Source organism: Hemibagrus wyckioides, linkage group LG06, assembly GCF_019097595.1.
Source record: "Hemibagrus wyckioides isolate EC202008001 linkage group LG06, SWU_Hwy_1.0, whole genome shotgun sequence".
Lineage (NCBI taxonomy): Eukaryota > Metazoa > Chordata > Actinopteri > Siluriformes > Bagridae > Hemibagrus > Hemibagrus wyckioides.
Genome location: NC_080715.1, coordinates 33,790,092 through 33,809,951, shown reverse-complemented (window position 1 = coordinate 33,809,951; position 19,860 = coordinate 33,790,092). Strand labels below are relative to the sequence as shown.

The 19,860-nt window shown below is 40.0% G+C and overlaps 2 protein-coding genes across 6 annotated transcripts; one reads left to right on the top strand and one right to left on the bottom strand.

The window, feature by feature from the left end:
* Positions 1 to 878: 878 nt before the first annotated feature.
* aida (axin interactor, dorsalization associated) lies at positions 879 to 10,674 on the bottom strand. Of its 2 annotated transcripts, none has more exons than XM_058391695.1 (10): positions 10,300 to 10,674; positions 8,218 to 8,284; positions 8,067 to 8,120; positions 7,274 to 7,328; positions 7,099 to 7,162; positions 6,912 to 7,015; positions 5,870 to 5,992; positions 5,659 to 5,781; positions 5,302 to 5,419; positions 879 to 4,306 (listed from the first exon to the last, which is right to left on the bottom strand). In XM_058391695.1, the coding sequence occupies exons 1-10, from the start codon at positions 10,404 to 10,406 to the stop codon at positions 4,210 to 4,212; spliced, it is 912 nt and encodes a 303-aa protein (XP_058247678.1). In that variant the 5' UTR covers positions 10,407 to 10,674; the 3' UTR covers positions 879 to 4,209. The 2 variants fall into 2 exon arrangements, with proteins under 2 accessions (XP_058247678.1, XP_058247677.1); XM_058391694.1 differs by having other exon boundaries at positions 881 to 4,306; positions 5,870 to 5,995; positions 10,300 to 10,669.
* A 926-nt stretch (positions 10,675 to 11,600) lies between these two features.
* On the top strand, positions 11,601 to 19,442 carry brox (BRO1 domain and CAAX motif containing). 4 transcript variants are annotated; one of them, XM_058391687.1, is made up of 13 exons: positions 11,601 to 11,748; positions 12,146 to 12,265; positions 12,382 to 12,488; positions 13,379 to 13,475; positions 14,024 to 14,119; positions 14,376 to 14,448; positions 14,606 to 14,711; positions 14,812 to 14,901; positions 15,018 to 15,103; positions 16,013 to 16,094; positions 16,800 to 16,950; positions 18,222 to 18,381; positions 18,455 to 19,442. In XM_058391687.1, exons 2-13 carry the CDS (start codon positions 12,165 to 12,167, stop codon positions 18,542 to 18,544), a joined length of 1,239 nt encoding a protein of 412 aa, XP_058247670.1. In that variant the 5' UTR covers positions 11,601 to 11,748; positions 12,146 to 12,164; the 3' UTR covers positions 18,545 to 19,442. The 4 variants fall into 4 exon arrangements, with proteins under 4 accessions (XP_058247670.1, XP_058247671.1, XP_058247672.1 ...); XM_058391688.1 differs by having other exon boundaries at positions 11,609 to 11,748; positions 12,141 to 12,265; XM_058391689.1 differs by having other exon boundaries at positions 11,635 to 11,786.
* The last annotated feature ends 418 nt before the right edge of the window (positions 19,443 to 19,860 follow it).

Genomic DNA, 19,860 nt, shown 5'->3' with positions numbered 1-19,860 from the left:
ACAGAGTCCTGACCTCAACCCCATAGAACACATTTGGGATGAATTAGAGTGGAGACTGCGAGCCAGACCTTCTCGTCCAACATCAGTGCCTGACCTCACAAATGTGCTTCTTGAGGAATGGTCAAAAATTCCCATAAACACACTCCTAAACCCTGTGGAAAGCCTTCCCAGAAGAGTTGAAGCTGTTATAGCTGGAAAGGGCGGGACAACTCCATATTACATTCATGTGCCTGTAAAGGCAGACGTACCAAAACTTTTGGCAATATAGTGTAGATGCCAGGATTTCCCATGATTGCAGCAAGACTGTGGTATTTACAGGAAACACTGCTACATGTATCACTGTGAACTTCCCAGGAAAATCTCTAGAGGTGCACAAGGTGGGATCCAGATGCGCTATATGTTTATATGGGGATCATAGAACCACAGCTGCAAACACTCAGTGTCCACTTTATTAGGAGATCATTTATGCAGTTTGTCTTGTGGCAGCAGTGCATAAAACCAATAATCATGGCAGATATAGTTGGAAAAAAATAACTAATAAAAAATTTTACTTAAATAATAAACTAATAAACACTTGAATATATTAATGTTGCAGATTAAAGTTAAAAAAAAAATAAAAAAAAACCGTTTGCCAGAAGCTTATAAACTAGCTGTTCACCACAAATACACATTTTAAGAGATGCTGTTAAAACCTATTGGAAATTATCTTTAATCCTTGAGACTTTTTAGAGTGAGTTTATTTGGATAAACACATGATATGATTAGGCTTAGATATAAAGAGATTGCTGTGTATAACAAGACTAGTATAAAAGCTGTTATTACACACTGGATAAAATATATAGGTATTTTATTAAACAACTAAATATCTAATAATATTCTGTACATGTCCTAGAAATACTGAGAAATTATATAACAAACTTTTTATGAAAAGAGATGAGACATATGGAATGTTAGAAAACAAGGATTTTTAAAGATTATGTACGTATGAATGTATGCAATATGGCCAAAAGTATGTACACCCCTTACCATCACAGCCATACTATTGCTACAGGTGTCTAGAACGTCTCTGTACGCTGTAGGGTTCAGTGGAGCTACAAACCCTGCTCCAGCATGACAATGCTCCTGTGCACAAAGCAGATCCATGAAGACATGCAGGTTGGAGTGAAGAACTGGAGTTTCCTGCACAGAGCACTGACTCTGATTCAACCCCACTGGGATGAACTGGACCTGGAGTCTCCTCAACATCCCAACATCAGAGTCTGATATCACTAATGCTCTTCTAGCTGAATGAATCCCACAAATCTTCTATTTAGGCCACATTCTAAGGGTAACATCAGTATAAATATGTGACAAAGGTAAAGGTTTGTCTTAATCAAGTGTTGCGCTGCTTGAACAGCTTTCTCTGGATGTGTATTGGAAGGAGGAACACGGTTCTTCTGAAAGATATTCCCTTATTGATCATAGTAATAAAGACCTCTGAGATTTGATAACTGCAAAGGTCATAATTTGATGACACACTTTTTTTTAACCCTTGTGGATGGGAGAAATCATTCTGTGGTACCTTATTTATTTTATTTTTACAAGTTCCCCAAAAGAACAGGAACATAGTGACATGACCACTAACACTCAAAAACTTCTCTTTAATAGCTACATCATCGTGTAGAGTTCATGCTCATGCTTTTTGTCTGATCCTACCACCTGAAGATATGCAGAAAGACTAATGATTCATTTTAAATAACTGTCTAGACTTAATCATGAAAGCAAGAACATATAAAGGACAGATGAGGTTTAGAAATTAATTGCATACACCTCACATGAAAAAAGGACATTGTACTGGATCCTTCAACATACCTGAAACTGAGTAGAGATCACTGATGTCTGGAATGTGTTTTTAAATATCACTATGGAAGCTTAAGACCAGTCTGCTATTTATTTGATTAACTAGTTGACCATTAAACCTTAGGTCATGTCGTTTGTAAAAATATTTATCATCAGCTAATAAGGTCATGCATAAATTTTATCCAACTGTGGAAAGAGTATGTGGTAGCTTAGTGGTTAAAATGTTGGACTACTAAGTTTAAATCCCAGGTCCACCAAGCTGCCCCTGAGCAAGGTCCTTAACCCTTAATTGCTCAGTTGTATAAAATGACACTAATTCACTCTGGATAAATGTAAATAAGTACGAGTCCGTCTGCACTCAGTGCAGTACACCAGTAGAGAAGTAACGTTCTGAGTGATGTCCTGATGACACCAAACCCAAAGGAACAAGCAACCTGGCTCAGGTCCTGCAGATCTGCACCATAGTGACCACTAGTGAAAGCAGAAGTGGGAATCCAGGCCTTGTTGGCTTGTTGTGGCCTAGTTGTTGGAAAATATCAGCAGTGGGGGAGGAAAGACCAGTATGCTGTCTAGGAGAAACACCATCACAGTGTCAAAGGCAAAAAGTGGCAAAAATCTGCTCCTTCCTGAACTTGTCCACTTGTGTGTGCAGATGCAGTATATTACTATATTGCCAAAAGTATTGGGGCATCTCCCTTTACATGCACATGAATGTAATATGTAGTTGTCCCGCCCTTTGCAGCTATAACAGCTTCATCTCTTCTGGGAAGGTTTTCCACAAGGTTTAGGAGTGTGTTTATGGGAATTTTTGACCATTCCTCTCTAGAAGCACATTTGTGAGGTCAGGCACTGATGTTGGATGAGAAGGCCTGGCTCGCAGACTCCGCTCTAATTCATCCCAAAGGTGTTCTATGGGGTTTAGGTCAGGACACTGTGCAGGCCAGTCAAGTTCCTCCACACCAAACTCACTCATCCATGTGTTTATGGACCTTGCTTTGTGTACTGGTGTGCAGTCATGTTGGAACAGGAAGGGGTCATCCCCAAACTGTTCCCACAAAGAGCATGGAATTGTCCAAAATGTCTTGGTATGAATCTGAAGCATTAAGAGTTCTTTTCACTGGAACTAAGGGGCCAAGTCCAACCCCTGAAAAACATCACCTGAATTCAATGATTTGGAGGGGTGTCCCAAAACCTTTGGCAATATGGTGCATCACTCTGCGTTGTTTGGTCTGCGCTTCCAGTTCCAGTAGTTAATCATGGTTTGGACCATTGAGGAGATTCTGTGCAAGGCAAACAGACCCATTCCACCTCAGGGTTTAAATCAAAGGTCATTTATTCTTAATGTTAGATTTGTGTATGTCTAGGTGAGTGAGATAACTGATTAGTTGGTTAGATTAGTCAGGTAAACGAACATGCCTAGCTACATAAAACAACCTCAGATGCTGTTGAATAGATGTAGCCTGGTTAATCTGCATAGTTACGTCATATTTCATGAACTTTCCAGAGTTCCAGATGCAAAGGCAGGGCTGAAAATTTCCTTTAAAATGAATTGAACTGAAGCCAACAAAACATCTGGAAGACCCAGATCTCTCTGCATGTTTGCTGGACAGAAAGGTACAGCAACCACTGATATGGTGCTGGACCTCCAGGACTTGGTGGAAAACTGGTCCACCTTACACTTTTCCCTAGACAAACATGATCCTCATGGAAAAGGCATCAGAAGGAAACCTTACCTGCGAAGATCATCACAAAAGTACACTTCTGACGTTCACAAAACAATATCATTTTGGAAATATGTGTGAACTGATGCAGCAACGATGGAACTCTTCAGCCACCATCGCCAAAGATATTTTTTGAGGGTTAAAAAAGAACGATCTGTTATACAGGAAACAAACGATACACCATCGGTCAAGAAACTGAAGCTTCTATAACTGGACAATATCTCAAAATCCGACATGAACTGAAGCTCTTGGACTGACCGTCACAACCCCCGGACTTTAAAATATGTAGTGTGGTACATGCGAGACATCCCAAAATATTTCTGTAGACTGCATGGAAAAGTGGACGAAACTCTTTAAACAAGAACAGACAGACTGCAAGAGAAAGATGGCTACAGAAAGCATTTGCTAGTTGTGATGGTGTTATTAAGTGCTGAGTTAGTAGAGAACTTGTTCTGTAGTGGTAATAAACAATAGACCATCATGAGAACACACACACTGTTGGATGCTTGACCATCCCATGTTTCCATCAAACCTACAAAGCATATTGTTATGTTCTTATCAAGACAATGCTTCAGACAGATAACCAAAAAAAAAAATGCTGGCAGGTGAGAAGAGTGCTGTTCCTCATGATCGCTGGCTCATGTGTTGCTCAGTCTTTGTGTAGAGTTTGATGGAGGTGAAGGTAAAGTGGTTTCTTCGTAAGGAGGTTGAGTTTCTTCCGCTTGAAATCTGTTGGCTTCTTGTACCTAAGGTCAGGTCACAATTCAGTATCTACACAATTTTCACACCAAATGATCACATGGTAATCTTAACATTCAGAGGAATGCTAGCTGTGACTTTTATATGCTCACCATCCATTTTATTAGGAACTCATTTATGCAGGGATGTCATCAGCCAATCATTTTGCAGCTGCACAATCCGTACAATCATACAGGTCAAGAGTGGAAATCTGAGGTGTTAATGAGCGTAGATTCATTTAAACTGGAAAGATGAAGACTGGAAGATGTCATGTTCATGTTTTTCTGCTCACCATGACTGTACAGAGTACAAGTTACTACACTATATTGGCAAAGGTTTTGGGACGTCTGCCTTTACATGCACATGAATGTAATATGGAGTTGCCCTGCCCTTTGCAGCTATAACAGCTTCAACTCTTCTGGGAAGGCTTTCCACAAGGTTTAGGAGTGTGTTTATGGGAATTTTTGACCATTCCTCTAGAAGCACATTTGTGAGGTCAGGCACTGATGTTGGACGAAAAGGCCTGGCTTGCAATCTCCGCTCTAATTCATCCCAAAGGTATTCTATGGGTTTGAGGTCAGGACTCTGTAACCAGTTTGGACATCAAACTCACTCATCCATGTCTTTATGGACCTTGCTTTGTGTACTGGTGTGCAGTCATGTTGGAACAGGAAGGGGTCATCCCCAAACTGTTCCCATAAAGAGCATGAAATTGTCCAAAATGTCTTGGTATGAAGCTGAAGCATTAAGAGTTCCTTTCACTGGAACTAAGGGGCCGAGCCCAACCCCTGAAAAACAACACCTGAATTCAATGAATTAGAGAGGTGTCCCAAAACGTTTGGAAATATAGTGTATATCCATGATGGCAGCTCTGACCAGTCCGACTGTTTTCCTCTCATTAACAAAGCGTTTCCAAACCTGTATGATGTTATAAATTGTGCTGCTGCTGTTACGTGATTGGCTAGTTAGATAATGGTGACTGTTGGAGTGTTTGATTACTCACAGCTCGATCACAATGGGGCCAGGTTTGATTTCATCCATCTCCATAAAGGCAAAACACTTGGTACTGGTGAACTTCTTCTTGGGCTTGTAGTGTTTGAATTCAAAGAAAATAGCAGCCCCTACAAAACAAAACAAAAAACAGTTTTACCTATCAGATGGTTTCCCCAACAGTTTGGTCTAAAATGATCTCCTCAAGCTCCTGTGTTGTGAGGAGTTTAGAATCCAATCTTAACCCATCTGATCTACTCACAGGTCTGGATAAATATGAATCCAATTTCATTACAATCATACTGTTTATCACTGCAAATGTTCCTAAAGCAGAATTTTGGAATAATAAAGCAAAACCAATGATTTTGACCTTTTGGTAGTTTCTCGATATGTTTCTGGATTTCCACATCTACATCGAAATGAATGTAGGTATCTTCTTTGTGTGTTGAGACTGGAGTGTCCTGAACAGGGTTCAATTCCACACCATCCAGGTCTGTAGAAAGAAAAACATAATGTACGTGATAAGAGTTAAGCACTTGATCGTTAAACGTACCTCACAGCTGAAAGAATTTGACTCGTACCTCGGACGCTAATCGTCATGTAAGGTTCGATGCACTGTCCCGCATCTTTTAAACCGATCTTCTCAATTTTCAGAGTCAGCAGGGTCATTCCAGGCTCGGAGGGAAGCCGAGGTAATAAAGTACCTGCTGGAAATAAGAATCTAGGGTTTTATAAAGGGTACACCTTCAGGAATGTGGAAGAAAAGATAATATTGTAGATCAGAAAACAGTTAAACAGCCTCTGAGCCTAATTAGTGAAGACAAACAGACAGTTAAATCATGCAAGAATTCAGTTCTGACTTTCCGAGTTTAGGGGCATGTCAGCAAGAAAACACGTAGCAATAAATCTGTGAAAAATGTTTACTCATTTCCAGAAGCTGATTTAGTTATTAATTGTTTGGTTTATGCAGCAAGCTACTGAAATACAAGCAAATTACGATATAATAACCTCCGTCTTGCTCGACTTGAATGCACCCGATGTCGTAATTACGACTCGTAAATACGAATTTCCAGACGGCTAAATTATTAGCACTAATTAGCAGTGTTTGGTCAGATTTCTTCATTTGTTATAAGTCAGTATATTGAATCCTGATATTACTCATGGATTTTGTATTACTTTTGTGATATTTAGACTAACAACATTCATACTGTTTAAATCTAAAGTGAATCTATGACTAACAACACAACTGTCCAGATACTCCTTTCCCTTCACAGAGATAAAGTTAACCTTTAAAACTGTATAGATTCTCATTCTGACTAAAATCAGTGTGTGTGAAGCTGCTTCCCGCTCTTATTAAACGTTAACGCTTCATTGAAAATTAACTTCTTGTCTCTGCTCCATGGTTTAAGCACTTTGATTGAAGAGCAGTAAAACTGTGTGCTCTGATTCATTCTTTACTACAGCCACTAGATACAGTGATTTTACTACACTCTGTGTGTGTGTGTACGATTTTCTTGTGAGTGTCTCGTCTAATAACTAACACACTTTCCCTACAGAAGGAAATGGCATGAACTGATCGAGTGTTAAACATCACTTGCTTTAGATACTCATGGAGATTGCTACCTGATACTCTGGTAGGAAAGGACTGGATTAATCCCGTCCCCATCGCCGTGTCCAGCTCCTCTTCAACATCTAGGTTCTCTTCCTCACCTGGTGCAAAGATTTTCCTAAAAATTCGGGTATTAACATCATTAGTCACGTTCTTTATACAACAGCTTAAGAATAAACGCAGCTCAGGTCTAATGTTTACCTCAAAGGCACTGGTTGGACATCGAAGGGGAAATCTTTGTTGTAAGTGAGAATATTTTTGATGACTGTTGGGGGGAAAAAAAGACAGAAAAGACTTAAGATTTGTGTTCTCACAATTAAGATGCTTCTATATCTAAAATGTGAGGTAGAAATTTTTGCATAAAATAATCACATACTGGGTTCCAGTTTCTTCAGATCCTGTAAGGTAAACTCCTCCTGGGAGTGTGTGCTCTGAGAGAATGAAAAAGAGAAAGATGATGAAATTTCTATACAATAGAATTAGGTTTAAATCTAGGTTTAAAGAAATGTACACCTATACAACCTGTTCCCAGTGCTAATAATGACAATGAGGAATTTATTTAAATCATCATGAGGTGTTTATTTCCTATTAGAGATGCTAAGGATCAGGAAAAAACCAAGAGTAGCTAATTATTTTATCTTTGGGGTTCTCTATTTGCGTTGTGGTGGTGTAATGGACTCAGTAAAGTGAAGGAAGACCTGGATGGAGATGTTTCATGAAGTTTGCTGGAGCTCAAATCGAACAGAATCTAAACTCTTACAAATTTAGAACAAAAATGTTTACATCATTAGACAAGGTTTTTACAGCCTGTGACCTCCGACGCTGCAGTAATACTGTGTTTGTTTGCGACGAGAGACTCAAGGAGACTAAATCTGAAGACGTCTGCAGTTGAGTTCACGCAAAAATGGTGCACAAAAACAGAAAAGCATCAGATGTCAAATATTCAGTTTAATAAGCAATAACATCCATTCATCTTTAATGTGTTTATCTCCATTTCTGAAGGTAGATAAAGGTCCGTTCTGCATGCAGCTGTAGATCAGGGCTATAAATATTTTCTGGTTATTTCCACTGGATTTCTACCACACTACACTGGCGCTAAGCTAAACTGGACTGTCCACTTTATTCCTTTAAGTGCAATGTGATTGGACTGAAATGAAGCGATCACTGACCTGTAAGGATGAACTCCGCATTTCAAGACATGCTGCAATTTTCCCCAGAGTTTTCTAACAACAACAAGCTTTGATTAGATTATAGATTAGACTATAAATATACTGCATACTAAATCTGATCAAATCCATTTGTGTGTTTTTTCCAAAATACCTTTTGCTCCTCTGTGAAATCCTGAGAGTTTGATGACTGAACCTCTTTTTGCAGCTGCCGTGCGAGTCTGTGATAAAGTGCACAGAAAAGCGGTATAATTAATAATCCAGTCATTGATTAATTAAAACATTAAATAAAATACTTTGACCTGAGATTTACCACAAATGTTAATGCAGTTACTTTATATTTCATAATCATCAATCCCTAGCAACCACCTAAAATAATATAGCAATGACCTAGCAACCACATAGCGACGCTGTAGCAATTGTCTCAAATACCATAGCAACCATCTGGAATTCCATAGCAACAGCCTAGCAACCACATAGCATCACCTTAGCAATGATCTCAAATACCATAGCAACCATCTGGATTCCATGGAGACAGCCTAGCAATGTATTTGTGAACACTGAACAACACCTTAGCAACCATCTGGAATTCCACAGCAACAGCCTAGCAACGCCCTTGTGAACACTGAACAACTCCATACCATGGCAAACACACATGACAACCTTAGCAACCATCTAGAATTCCATAGCAACAGCCTAGCAACACCCTTGTGAACACTAAACAACTCCATACCATAGCAACCAGACAACACCTTAGCAACCATCTGGAATTCCATAGAAACAGCCTAGCAATAACCTTGTGAACACTTGGAATACTACAGAAACCACAGACCAGTGCCTTAGCAACCATCTGGAATTCCATAGTAACATAGCCTTTGTCAACACCTGGAATACCATAGCAACCATACAGCAAACTAACCTTAGCCTGGAATTCTACAGCTGAAATAAAGCAACACCCTAGAAACCACTGCTTATACCATAGCGAACACCCTAGCAACCATTTAGCATAGAAACCAAGCTAATATTTGCCATATATACAGTACATAAGAGTAAAATTATTTTCTTCACATATCTCAGATTGGGGTCAGAGCACAGGGTCAGCTATAATACACAGCTCCAGAAGCAGAGAGAGTTAAGGGTCCAATGTTCAATGGACCAACAGTGGCAGCTTGGAGGTGTTGGGGCGTGAACATCCGAAGTTACCTTTTGCTCACTAGCAACCAGTGAGAATAGCATAGCAACAGCTTAGTGACACACTAGCAACCACCTGGGATTCCATAGCAACCACCACTGGCCAGTGTCCTGGGAATGGTGTGCTTGAGCTTTTTAAGGTTGTGTAGATCAGACATGACACTTGGTAAGTATGTAGTGACCTGTAGTAACCCCATCTCTGCTCAAGGCCTAATGATGGCACTATAACACAGGGAAATAATCATCCTTGATGTAACATATCTGATTTGTGATACAGGAAATAAGAAAATAGGAAATATGATTAAATGCCAAAAATCAAAAAGTATGTGCGCCCCTGACCTTCACCCCAATATGTGGTTCTTCCTCAAACTGTTGCTACAAAGTTTAAAACACACAAATATCTAGAATGTCTCTGAATGCTGTAGAGTTACACTTTCCCTTCAGTGTTCCAGCATGACCATGTCCCTGTGCATAAAGCAGCTCCATGAAGGTTGGAGAAAGTGGAAGATCTGAAGTGTCCTGCACAGAGACCCCAGTGGGATGAACTGGAACTGGAGTCTCCTCAACATCCCAACATCAGAGTCTGATCTCACTAATGATCTTCTAGCTGAATGAATCCCACAACATCTAGTGGAGAACCTTCTCAGAAGATCAGAGCTGATTATTATAACAGCAAACAGAGGAGAATAAATCTGGGATGAGATGTTCAGGCTTTAAGAGTGTTCTTCAAATATCTGATTATGTTTTTGGATTTCAGCTTCAGGACTCTTTCAGAACCGGAAACGCAGGATCAGTAAGTAACCAAGAATGCGGAAGTGTTCATGCAACGAGCCTATTAGGAGCCATGATACAGGTTTAATTTAAAGCGCGGATTAAGACGCTTCTTCAGGCCAGGAATCAGCCTGCTTTCGAGGAATCTTCCTCACAACTCATCCTCTCCTGAGTGACACCGGATACTGGGATTATTTTTTAAATCACCGTAAACGCTGTCTTTAAAAACCAAAATAAAAGTGTTATCCATGCCAACCTGCTGAAGGTAACTTACATTTGGTACTCATCAATTGCCTCCACCAACTGCCCCCACGAATCAAAGTCCGTGCCCTTTTTTAAACTTGCATGCCACTTCTGGACGGTCTTGGTGACATCTGACATCTTCTACAGCTGCAGGAGCCCGTGTCAGATTTTAACACGCTATTGCTCAGCATGCCTCGGTGTTAAATATCTGGCCGCATGCTCGAGAACATGAGCCGGTGCTCGCGCTACACCCCGGACCAAGCCCTTGTGCGCGTGCAACCGAACTTAACCGAGCCACATTCGGCTTTCTTCGGAAGCGCCGATTCACAGATCGGAGGCTCTCTGAAGTCAGCGTCCTGTAGCCAAGAATATTAACTTTAACTATATACACATATTTAATTTTTTTTTCAGCCTGGTTTGTTTAGGCGTACTCCCCAAACACGTGAATTGGTGAGTTTATTAAAAAAGGATCGTTTTTAAAGCGTTGTCTTTTACTGCATTTACAGAAGCTGTGCCCTAAAATGGCTTACCATTTTTAAAATAAAAGTCCCCCAATGACAAGCACAATGTTTTTATTTCTGTTCGCTTCTGCATCATTCTACACCAACTCGTTATAGATAACTAATTATCTCCAACTATTTTGTAAAAGCCAATGTCTAGAATATTTTTGGGTTAATAAACAAAAGGAAAGTTTGTTTTTGACATTGTTATATTTATGCATATTATTTATATTCTTAGACAAAATTAAACACACCTAAATCTGTTCTTATTCATGAAACACAACTGTAAACGTTCTCAAAACAGTCACATTCTGCAAAATCCATTCATTTCTTGTTTATATAAAAAAATGGAGAATATCAATAATTAAATGAATATAATAGTTATACGTGGAAGTGGGAAGTAGGAGCTGGAGATGACGTCTAGTTTTTTTGGGCATCACATTACAAGTGAATGTTACTTGTTTAATGTAAATGTCCAGCTGCGTGTCTGCTCATGTTTAGTGAACATTCATGTGAACTCTAAAAACATAACCTTAAAAATGAAAAGATACAAAGTCGGAAAATAAACACGACCGCGTCCATTCACAGTATGTGCGTCTGTTTTTAGCAACATGCTAGCCAGCTAAGTGAACTGTAGGTTTAACGAATAAATAACGAGTGAATAAATTGCGCATATATATATGTTGTTGTTATTATTATTATTATCATTAAACAAGATAAATAATCGCCGGTTTGTTTACTGCTCATGCTATGAGCAGCCATGTTGGTGTGACGTCACTCATTGAACTCACTGGACACAATCCTCAGCTTCTGAATAGGAATTCCGGGTTTATGGATTGTTTTCTTGGTCGTAAATTGGGAATTACGAGTTACGGCATTTACGTCAGCGGTTACGCGGGCCACCAGGAAGAGCGGTCCGTGTTTTGGATTAGCTGTCTGTATTTTTTTCCTGGAAGCAGTTTCCGATTAAAAACAAAGAGGTTTGACAGTTTAGTGTTTCTTTTTTTCACGGCTTCAGGTGAATTCAGTAGTTTATTATGAACGATTTGGTTGTTTTGGCAGTGTTTATTGTCAGCTTGGTGTTTAAAGGGATGCCTGTGTTTGGCTAAATACGCTGTTGTTCATGCTGCGTAGTTAACGCTAGCTTCATTTCTTCACGTGAATAATAATATACAACAACTTTACACATACATACTTCTCAGTGGATAAATGATATAAGGATATGATTTCAGAAGAATATGAAAGCATTTGATTGAGTTGACAAATGTGTTACAATCAGTGTAAGCTGTGACAAAACATAATAAATAGTGTCTGAGTGTCAGATGTTATCAGCATTGGTCATGAACATCTGGTCTAACTGACGTTTTATCAGCTCAGGTGTGTAAGGAGTTTCACCATGACACACTGGTTTCACCGGAATCCTCTGAAGGCCACAGCGCCAGTGTCCTTTAACCTGTATGGAGTGGCATCCAGTCCTGCTGCCAATAAAATCTGCAAGTAAGTTTCCTGTGTAGGCGGAAGTAGCCTTTGGTGATGGAAATGATATGCCTTTTTCTGTGTAAACATGTGATTATGGAGAAATCTTGCTGATGTTGATGTTGTTTGTGATACAGCGATCTGAGGACAACAAGAGCTAGGCTTCTGGACATGTTTACGGATGCTACGTGCAGTCCAGAGATCATGAAGAAAGCTTCTGATGAGTACTTCTCTCTGTTACAGGGTTCGTTTTTGTCTCCTTGTATTATACGCTATATTGACAAAAGTTTTGGGACACCCCTGTCAGGATGTCAGTGAATCGTTGAATTCAGGGGTTGGGCATAGATGAGCAAGTTTGGTGTGGAGGAACTTCACAGGATAGAACATCTATGGGATGAATTAGAGCGGAAACTGCGAGCCAGACCTTCTCGTCCAACATCAGTGCCTGACCTCACAAATGTGCTTCTAGAGGAATGGTCGAAAATTCCCATAAACACACTCCTAAACCTTGTGGAAAGCCTTCCCAGAAGAGTTGAAGCTGTTATAGCTGCAAAGGGCGGGACAACTTCATATTACATTCATGTGCATGTAAATGCAGACATCCTAAAACCTTTGGCCTGGGTCACAGTCTCCGCTCTAATTCATCCCAAAGGTGTTCTATGGGGTTGAGGTCAGGACTCTTTGTCTTTATGGACCTTGCTTTGGTCACTGGTGTGCAGTCATGTTGGAACAGGAAGGGGTCATCCCCAAACTGTTCCCACAAAGAGCATGAAATTGTCCAAAATGTCTTGGTATGAAGCTGAAGCATTAAAAGTTCCTTTTACTGGAACTAAGGGGCCGAGTCCAACCCCTGACAAACAACACCTGAATTTAATGATTTGGAGGAGTGTCCAAAGATTTTTGGCAATATACTGTATCTTAAAGAACGTGCTACCAAATAAACCAAAATTATGGCTGTTCCGGATGCTTTGCTCTACGTTCAGAGCTTGAGAAGGCTTTCCATTAGATTTTGGGTGTGATGGTCAGGACTCTGTGTGATGTAGCCTGCTGTGCAAATTTATTTTTGTTCAGCTATTAATACAAGATTTATTTCCTGTTTTACTGTGTGGTGTGTGTGTGTGTGTGTGTGTGTAGGGTTCATCGTATCTCTGGATGGAACCACGCAAGAGAACAAGCTGCGCTTCATTCAGAACTTTAAATGGACGGACACTTTGCAAGGAAACATACCGAGGTAAAGAAACCTACAGAGAAAAAAGTAATACAATACACCTAAAACATCATTATCATGTATTTCCTGTCAGGATGACAAATTAATATAAAACTGTACACCGGTCAGGCATAAAATTCTTACCACTGACCGGTGAAGTGAATAAGACTGATGATCTCCTCATCATGGCACCTGTTAGTGGGTGGGATGTATCAAAAAGTGGACATTTTGTCCTCAAAGTTGACGTGTTAGAAGCAGGAAAAATGGACAAGCGTAAGGATTTGAGAGAGTTTGACAAGGGCCATATTGGATCAGAGCATCTCCAAAACTGCAGCTCTTGTGGGGTGTTCCTGGACTGCAGTGGTCAGTATTTATCAAAAGTATCCTTTAAGTCCTTAAAGGATCTGCTGCTAACATCTTGGTGCCAGATCCCATAGCACACCTTCAGGGATCTAGTGGAGTCCATGCCTCGACAGGTCAGGGCTGTTTTGACAGGAAAAGGGGGACCAACACAATATTAGGCAGGTGGTCATAATGTTATTCCTGATCGGTGTATTTCTGTTTTCATTTAGTTCTCAACAGGATGCTGTGTTTGAGCTGGTGTCCATGGGGTTCAACATTGCTGTTTGGCACACCAAATTTGCATCCAGGCTCGCAGGAAAGGAAAAGTGGGTATTTCTTTATTATCTATTTATACCTGAGTATAAAAATGGGGCTTTAGGTTTAGTAATAAAATGTCTGTATGAGATCTTCATGAGTGCAATGGACACTAGATACAGATGCGAGGTCACATGGTACAATGACTTCAGTGAGCTCATTGATCACAGTGAATAATGCCGTTCTTTGTTTCTGTGTTGAGAAACAAGCCACTTTTATGTTCTTTATTCCTTGCATGTTCTTAATATATGTGACTTGTGATCCCAGCATTACTGAAGATGAAGCAAAGGACGTTCATAAGAATCTGAAAACTGCGGCTGGAATTTTCAAATACCTGAAGGTAACTGCTTTAATGTTTCTTTCCTTTCCAGCATGTTTAAAGAGATGAAATGATAAATCCTGATTCTTCCTTCCTTCCTTCCTTCCTTCCTTCCTTCCTGCCTTCCTGCCTTCCTGCCTGCCTGCCTGCCTGCCTTCCTTCCTTCCTTCCTTCCTAGGAGACTCAGATACCACGCCTCATCACTCCAGCAGAGAAAGGCAGAGACTTGGAGCCCCGGGTGATTGATACCTACATTGTGCAGAGTCAAGCGGAGGCTCAGGAGGGTGTGTAAAGCTTATTCTCTCTATTTACTCTTTGCACCTCCCTGCTATTACAAGAACAAACAAATCACCGGGATTGTATTTACTCACTGTTTCCGTGTAGTGACCATCGCCCGTGCCATTGAACTGAAGCATAACGCTGGCCTAATTGCAGCTTTGGCGCTCGAGACTGCAAACTATTATCAAAAAGCTGGTATGAGTTAAATACTAATAATTATATTATGTTTATATATATCAGGTGCATTCTTTAATCCTTTTGGTGTGTATTATACTGTGTTTATGATCGATATTATTCCTTTTTCCTCTTAGATCACACTCTGAACACTCTGGACCCCGAGTGCAGTAATAAATGGAGAAAGTATCTGCAGTTGAAGCAGCACTTTTACATGGCTTATGTAAGGCTTTATTAGTATCAGTGCTACAGTTGAGTGAGCTGGTGTGGCTACAGGTTTTCACACAAAAGATGATGTCATGAGGGCAGAGTTCTGATGTGTGTGTGTGTCATCACTTTAATTAGGGCCTTTACCAATGTGCTCACACCCTATTCTCATAATCATCTGTTATAGCATCACAAGGATTGCTATTAGACACTATATTGCCAAAAATCATTGAACTCAGATGTTCTAATCACTTTCATGGTCACATGGAGGCACCTAGTCATGCAGACTACTTCTACAAACGTGTAAAAGAATGGATCGCTCTCAGGAGCTCAGTCAATTCAAGCGTGGTACTGTGATAGGTTTCCGCCTGTGCTATAAGTCCAATACTAAATATTCCACACTCAACTGTTGTGGTGGTATTATAACAAAATGGAAGCAACTGGGATCAACAGCAACTCCGAGACAAAGTGGTAGACCACGTAAAATCACAGAGGGGGGTCAGCACATGCTGAGGAGCACAGTGCTCAGAGTCAATAGCTACAGACCTCCAAACTTCATGTGGCCTTCAGATTAGGTCAAGAACAGTGCGTAGAGAGCTTCATGGAACTGGTTTTCATGGCTGAGCAGCTGCATCCGAGCCTTACATCAGCAAGTGCAATGCAAAGCGTTGGATGCAGTGGTGTCACTGGACTCTGTGTTCTCTGGAGTGACCAATCACGAGTCTCTATCTGGCTGCATTGTGCCAAGTGTAAAGTTTGGTGGTGGTGGTTGGGATTATGTGTGGGGTTGTTTTTCAGGGGTTTGTTCATGTGCATGTAAAGGCAGACGTCCTACAACTTTGGCAATATAGTATATAATAATGTTATCACTTGTCAAGAAGATGACATACCTAAATATATTATGTGTTTCATTTTTCTATCACAGGCTTACTGCTACAATGGACAGACTCTCCTGGGGAGTGATAAGTGTGGTGAAGCCATTCGGTCTCTACAAGAAGCTGAAAAGTGTGAGTAATTTTAGATTAGATAGTGTTTATTTACTATTTAGAGTTTATTCATTCCCAAGGAGAAAACAGGCAAGAAACATTTAGGGATAAATATACGAATAAATCGAATTTAATATTGAATTAAGAGAGCAAGGCTGGAGGGAATAAAGCTCAACGCTAGAGCAGCACAAGGCGTAAACTGCACAATAAACACACAACCTCTCACAAATATCACAAATAAAAGAGAGTAAATATACAGCTACACAGCTCTCAGATCTATTTACAGGTTAGAAGTTTAAACTGTGTTTGAATTGGTATGATGAGCAGGTTGGTTGTGTGTGTGTGTGTGTGTATGAAATAAATGTACAGTGGTCATAAATAAAGTTTCACATTTATGGCATTTTGGCAGACGCCATTATCCAGAGTGACTTATATCTCTGTCATTTATATAACTGACCAGTTGAGCGTTAAGAGCCTTGCTCACGGGCCCAGCTTGTGGTCTTGATGTTCTATCAACCAGTCGTCCAACACCTTAAACACTGAGCTACCACATCCCCAGTGTGTGTAAGAGTGACACCATGTAAAAATATTGTCCATTGTTTTCAGTGTCCACATAGTTCCTACAGACTTCCTGTATGTCTTCTCTTTTCCAATCCTTCTGCTGAAAGCTATTCTGGAATTATAATTTAGGTTTCTAGTGATCTTCTTCTTCTTTTTCTTCTTTAGGTTATCTGCGTGCAGAGACACTGTGTAAAGAATACCGTCAGACCAAAGGCCCGGGCAGCACGGCCAAACCCTCTGAACAGCTCTTCTTCAGGAAGCTCGGTGGTCTGATCAAAAACACTCTGGAGAAATGTCAGAGGGAAAATGGCTTCATGTGAGAACCTGAACAGATCTACACAACCTTCAACACACAAATATTCACACATCATCATGGAGGTCATATTGCACCAAGCGGTCAGAAATGTGAAGTGCTATAAGTGTTCGTAGACATCCACAGGGGTAAATGTTTGTGTGCCTCAGGAACATTTTTTAGTGCAGAAAACAGGACAGGTAGTAAATACAGGGTTGCCAGATTGGCATAGTTAAAAAATTGGCTAGTTTTATACCAAATAATCTAAAATAAATACAGATTACTAAAAAAAAAATGATGACTGGTTTCCCACTAAAAAGAAAGTTTGCTTTGGCAAAAATCTTTGGACTAGTTTAAGGTGTTTATTGTGTGAGAGATTTGCACTTAATTGGCAAAAGTTTTGGGACACCCCTCCACGTCATTGAGTTCAGGTGTTGTTTTTCAGGGATTGGGCTCGGCCCCTTAGTTCCAGTGAAAGGAACTCTTAATGCTTCAGCTTCATACCAAGACATTTTGGACAATTTCATGCTCTTTGTGGGAACAGTTTGGGGATGACCCCTTCCTGTTCCAAAATGACTGCACACCAGTACACAAAGCAAGGTCCATAAAGACATGGATGAGCGAGTTTGGTGTGGAGGAACTTGACTGGCCTGCACAGAGTCCTGACCTCAACCCCATAGAACACCTTTGGGATGAATTAGAGCGGAGACTGTGAGCCAGGCCTTCTTTTGCCTGACCTCACAAATGCGCTTCTTCTAGCGTAATGGTCAAAAATTCCCATAAACACACTCCTTAACCTTGTGGAAAGCCTTCCCAGAAGAGTGGAAGAGTTCCATATTTATGTGCATGTAAAGGTAGATGTCACAAACCTTTTCCCAATTTAGTGTAGTTGGGATTGAAATTTTGTTAGGATCTGGCAACCCTGAAATGGTGACACTACCTCAACGAAGGTAGAATAAGTGAAGTGTGATGGCCTGTCGACTGTGTTATTCTTGTTAGTGTGTATTAAATGTACAGTCACAAGCAGCTGTTGGTCATTGGCCGTCATTTATATTACCTGATTATATATTTGTACTCGTTATTCACTTTAATTCTAAACTACCACAAAAAATAGAACTGAATGTAACTAAATCCAGCACATGAGCTTCCTGCTGTCAGTCTGGAGGTTGTTCAGAACATTTCTGGTCCTGAAGAACATTTTTTGCTTAGATGATAGACTTCAACACATGAATCTAGACGTTCTTCTGAACTTTATGGTTTATAGAAATGTAAAAAAATGTTTGTTTTTTTGACAGATATTTCCATAAAGTGCCTGAAGAAGCACCTGCTCTGGAGCTGAAGGCAAGTTACGGTCTGGCGGAGCCCATTACCTTTGAGCTTCCTCCTCTCAGCAGCCAGTGTACTCCTGAGGTCTACGCCACGTTCGATCTCACCAGAGGAACGAAAGATGACAAGGTATAAATCAACACAAACAAAGAGTCATGTTGGAAAGGCTGGTCAGATCCACTGATGTGTCAACTCCCTGTAGGCAACGAAACCCAAGCAGGAGGAGGAGATTAAGCCTGTGAAGGAACCTGATCTCAAGCCGCAGAAAGACACCGGATGTGTGATCTCCTGAGCTCTTCAAAGAACGTCTGAAAGTGAGAGTGTAGATACATTTCTGGTTCATTAAGTCGTATTATGATTCATCAAATCAATGGTTCATAGCTGTCTAAGATCTGAACTACAGAGGTGGAAGGTAATGCTCATGTTAACGGATTAACTTCACGTACTGTATTATTATTTTTGCAAAATCGTTCATTTACTCCATGAAGTGATTTTATATTTCTAGTTAACCGTGTATCGAGGTCCACTGCACAAAAGACCACACCTATATCCGTGTCTATTTTATCTTTTGCTTTAAAAACTTCTCTTCTGAAACTCCTTGTTAAAGATTGTTTTGATTTTAGTCAAATGGAAAAAAAGATCACTAAATCTGTATAGCGGCTAATATAGCGTCTACTTGTCCTGCATAACTTATATGAATCTGTAAATGCTGGCTATTAAAATATATTACAAATCAAGCATGTATTATTTTAATATTAGCAGTTTATTTTGAAAAAAATACAGGAAATGTGCACATTTAGCCACAGAGCGTGAAATTCTCTTCATTTGGCACCTGAAAGGTTTTGAGGGGAGATTTTGTGCAGCTCTCAGAACAGCCAAGAGTGATGTTAGTACGCTGTCGTTATGGCAACGAAGAGATTTCGAACAATATTTGAAAAGACAACCATTGTCTGTTATGATGGATGATATATTTCTAACATTTCCAACACAGCGAAGAATCAAGGTTTTTCTGAGAGTAGAGTGTTCCTAATAAAGTGGCCAGTGGGTGTATTTAAAAGAGGGAGGGAAAAAAGTCAGATGTCTTATCAAATGTAACTTGATTTGAATGTTATCTATAACACAAACGTGCTTAAAAACACTCACTGTCATGTATTTAATGCCTTCATCCAGTAAAATGTTTGTTAAAAGTCTTTCTGAGGATTATGTCATTTACTCTGATGTCATAACCTGCAGCTTACGCTTATTTACACATATAAATAATACATTTAAAAAACTATCCCTTGTTTAAAAATGAACAGAAATCTGTGTGATACGTTTTAAAGAGTCTACATTGTGATATTTATATTGAATTATTCAAATATAATGGATCTAAAATAAAAGTCTTCACACACCGCTGCTGTAGAAATGGCAGGGTTTTATATTTCTATAAGATGAATCATGTCCACTCTCACAGTGTACAGCTGTCCACTTTCAGGTCTCCACAACCCTCAGAGTTTAGAGCTGTCCACTTTCAGGTCTCCACAACCCTCAGAGTTTAGAGCTGTCCACTTTCAGGTCTCCACAACCCTCAGAGTTTAGAGCTGTCCACTTTCAGGTCTCCACAACCCT

Excerpts from the sequence above, each read along its gene's own strand:
- aida (XM_058391694.1), bottom strand. The coding sequence starts at position 10,406 with ATGTCAGATGTCACCAAGACCGTCCAGAAGTGGCATGCAAGTTTAAAA. Across the intron at positions 7,329-8,066 it reads TGCGGAGTTCATCCTTACAG|AGCACACACTCCCAGGAGGA; the intron begins GTCAGTGATCGC and ends TCATTCTCTCAG. Across the intron at positions 5,996-6,911 it reads CTTTCCTACCAGAGTATCAG|CAGGTACTTTATTACCTCGG; the intron begins GTAGCAATCTCC and ends TCTTATTTCCAG.
- brox (XM_058391687.1), top strand. The coding sequence starts at position 12,165 with ATGACACACTGGTTTCACCGGAATCCTCTGAAGGCCACAGCGCCAGTG. Across the intron at positions 15,104-16,012 it reads AGCACTTTTACATGGCTTAT|GCTTACTGCTACAATGGACA; the intron begins GTAAGGCTTTAT and ends TTTCTATCACAG. Across the intron at positions 16,951-18,221 it reads CAGAGGGAAAATGGCTTCAT|ATATTTCCATAAAGTGCCTG; the intron begins GTGAGAACCTGA and ends TTTTTTTGACAG.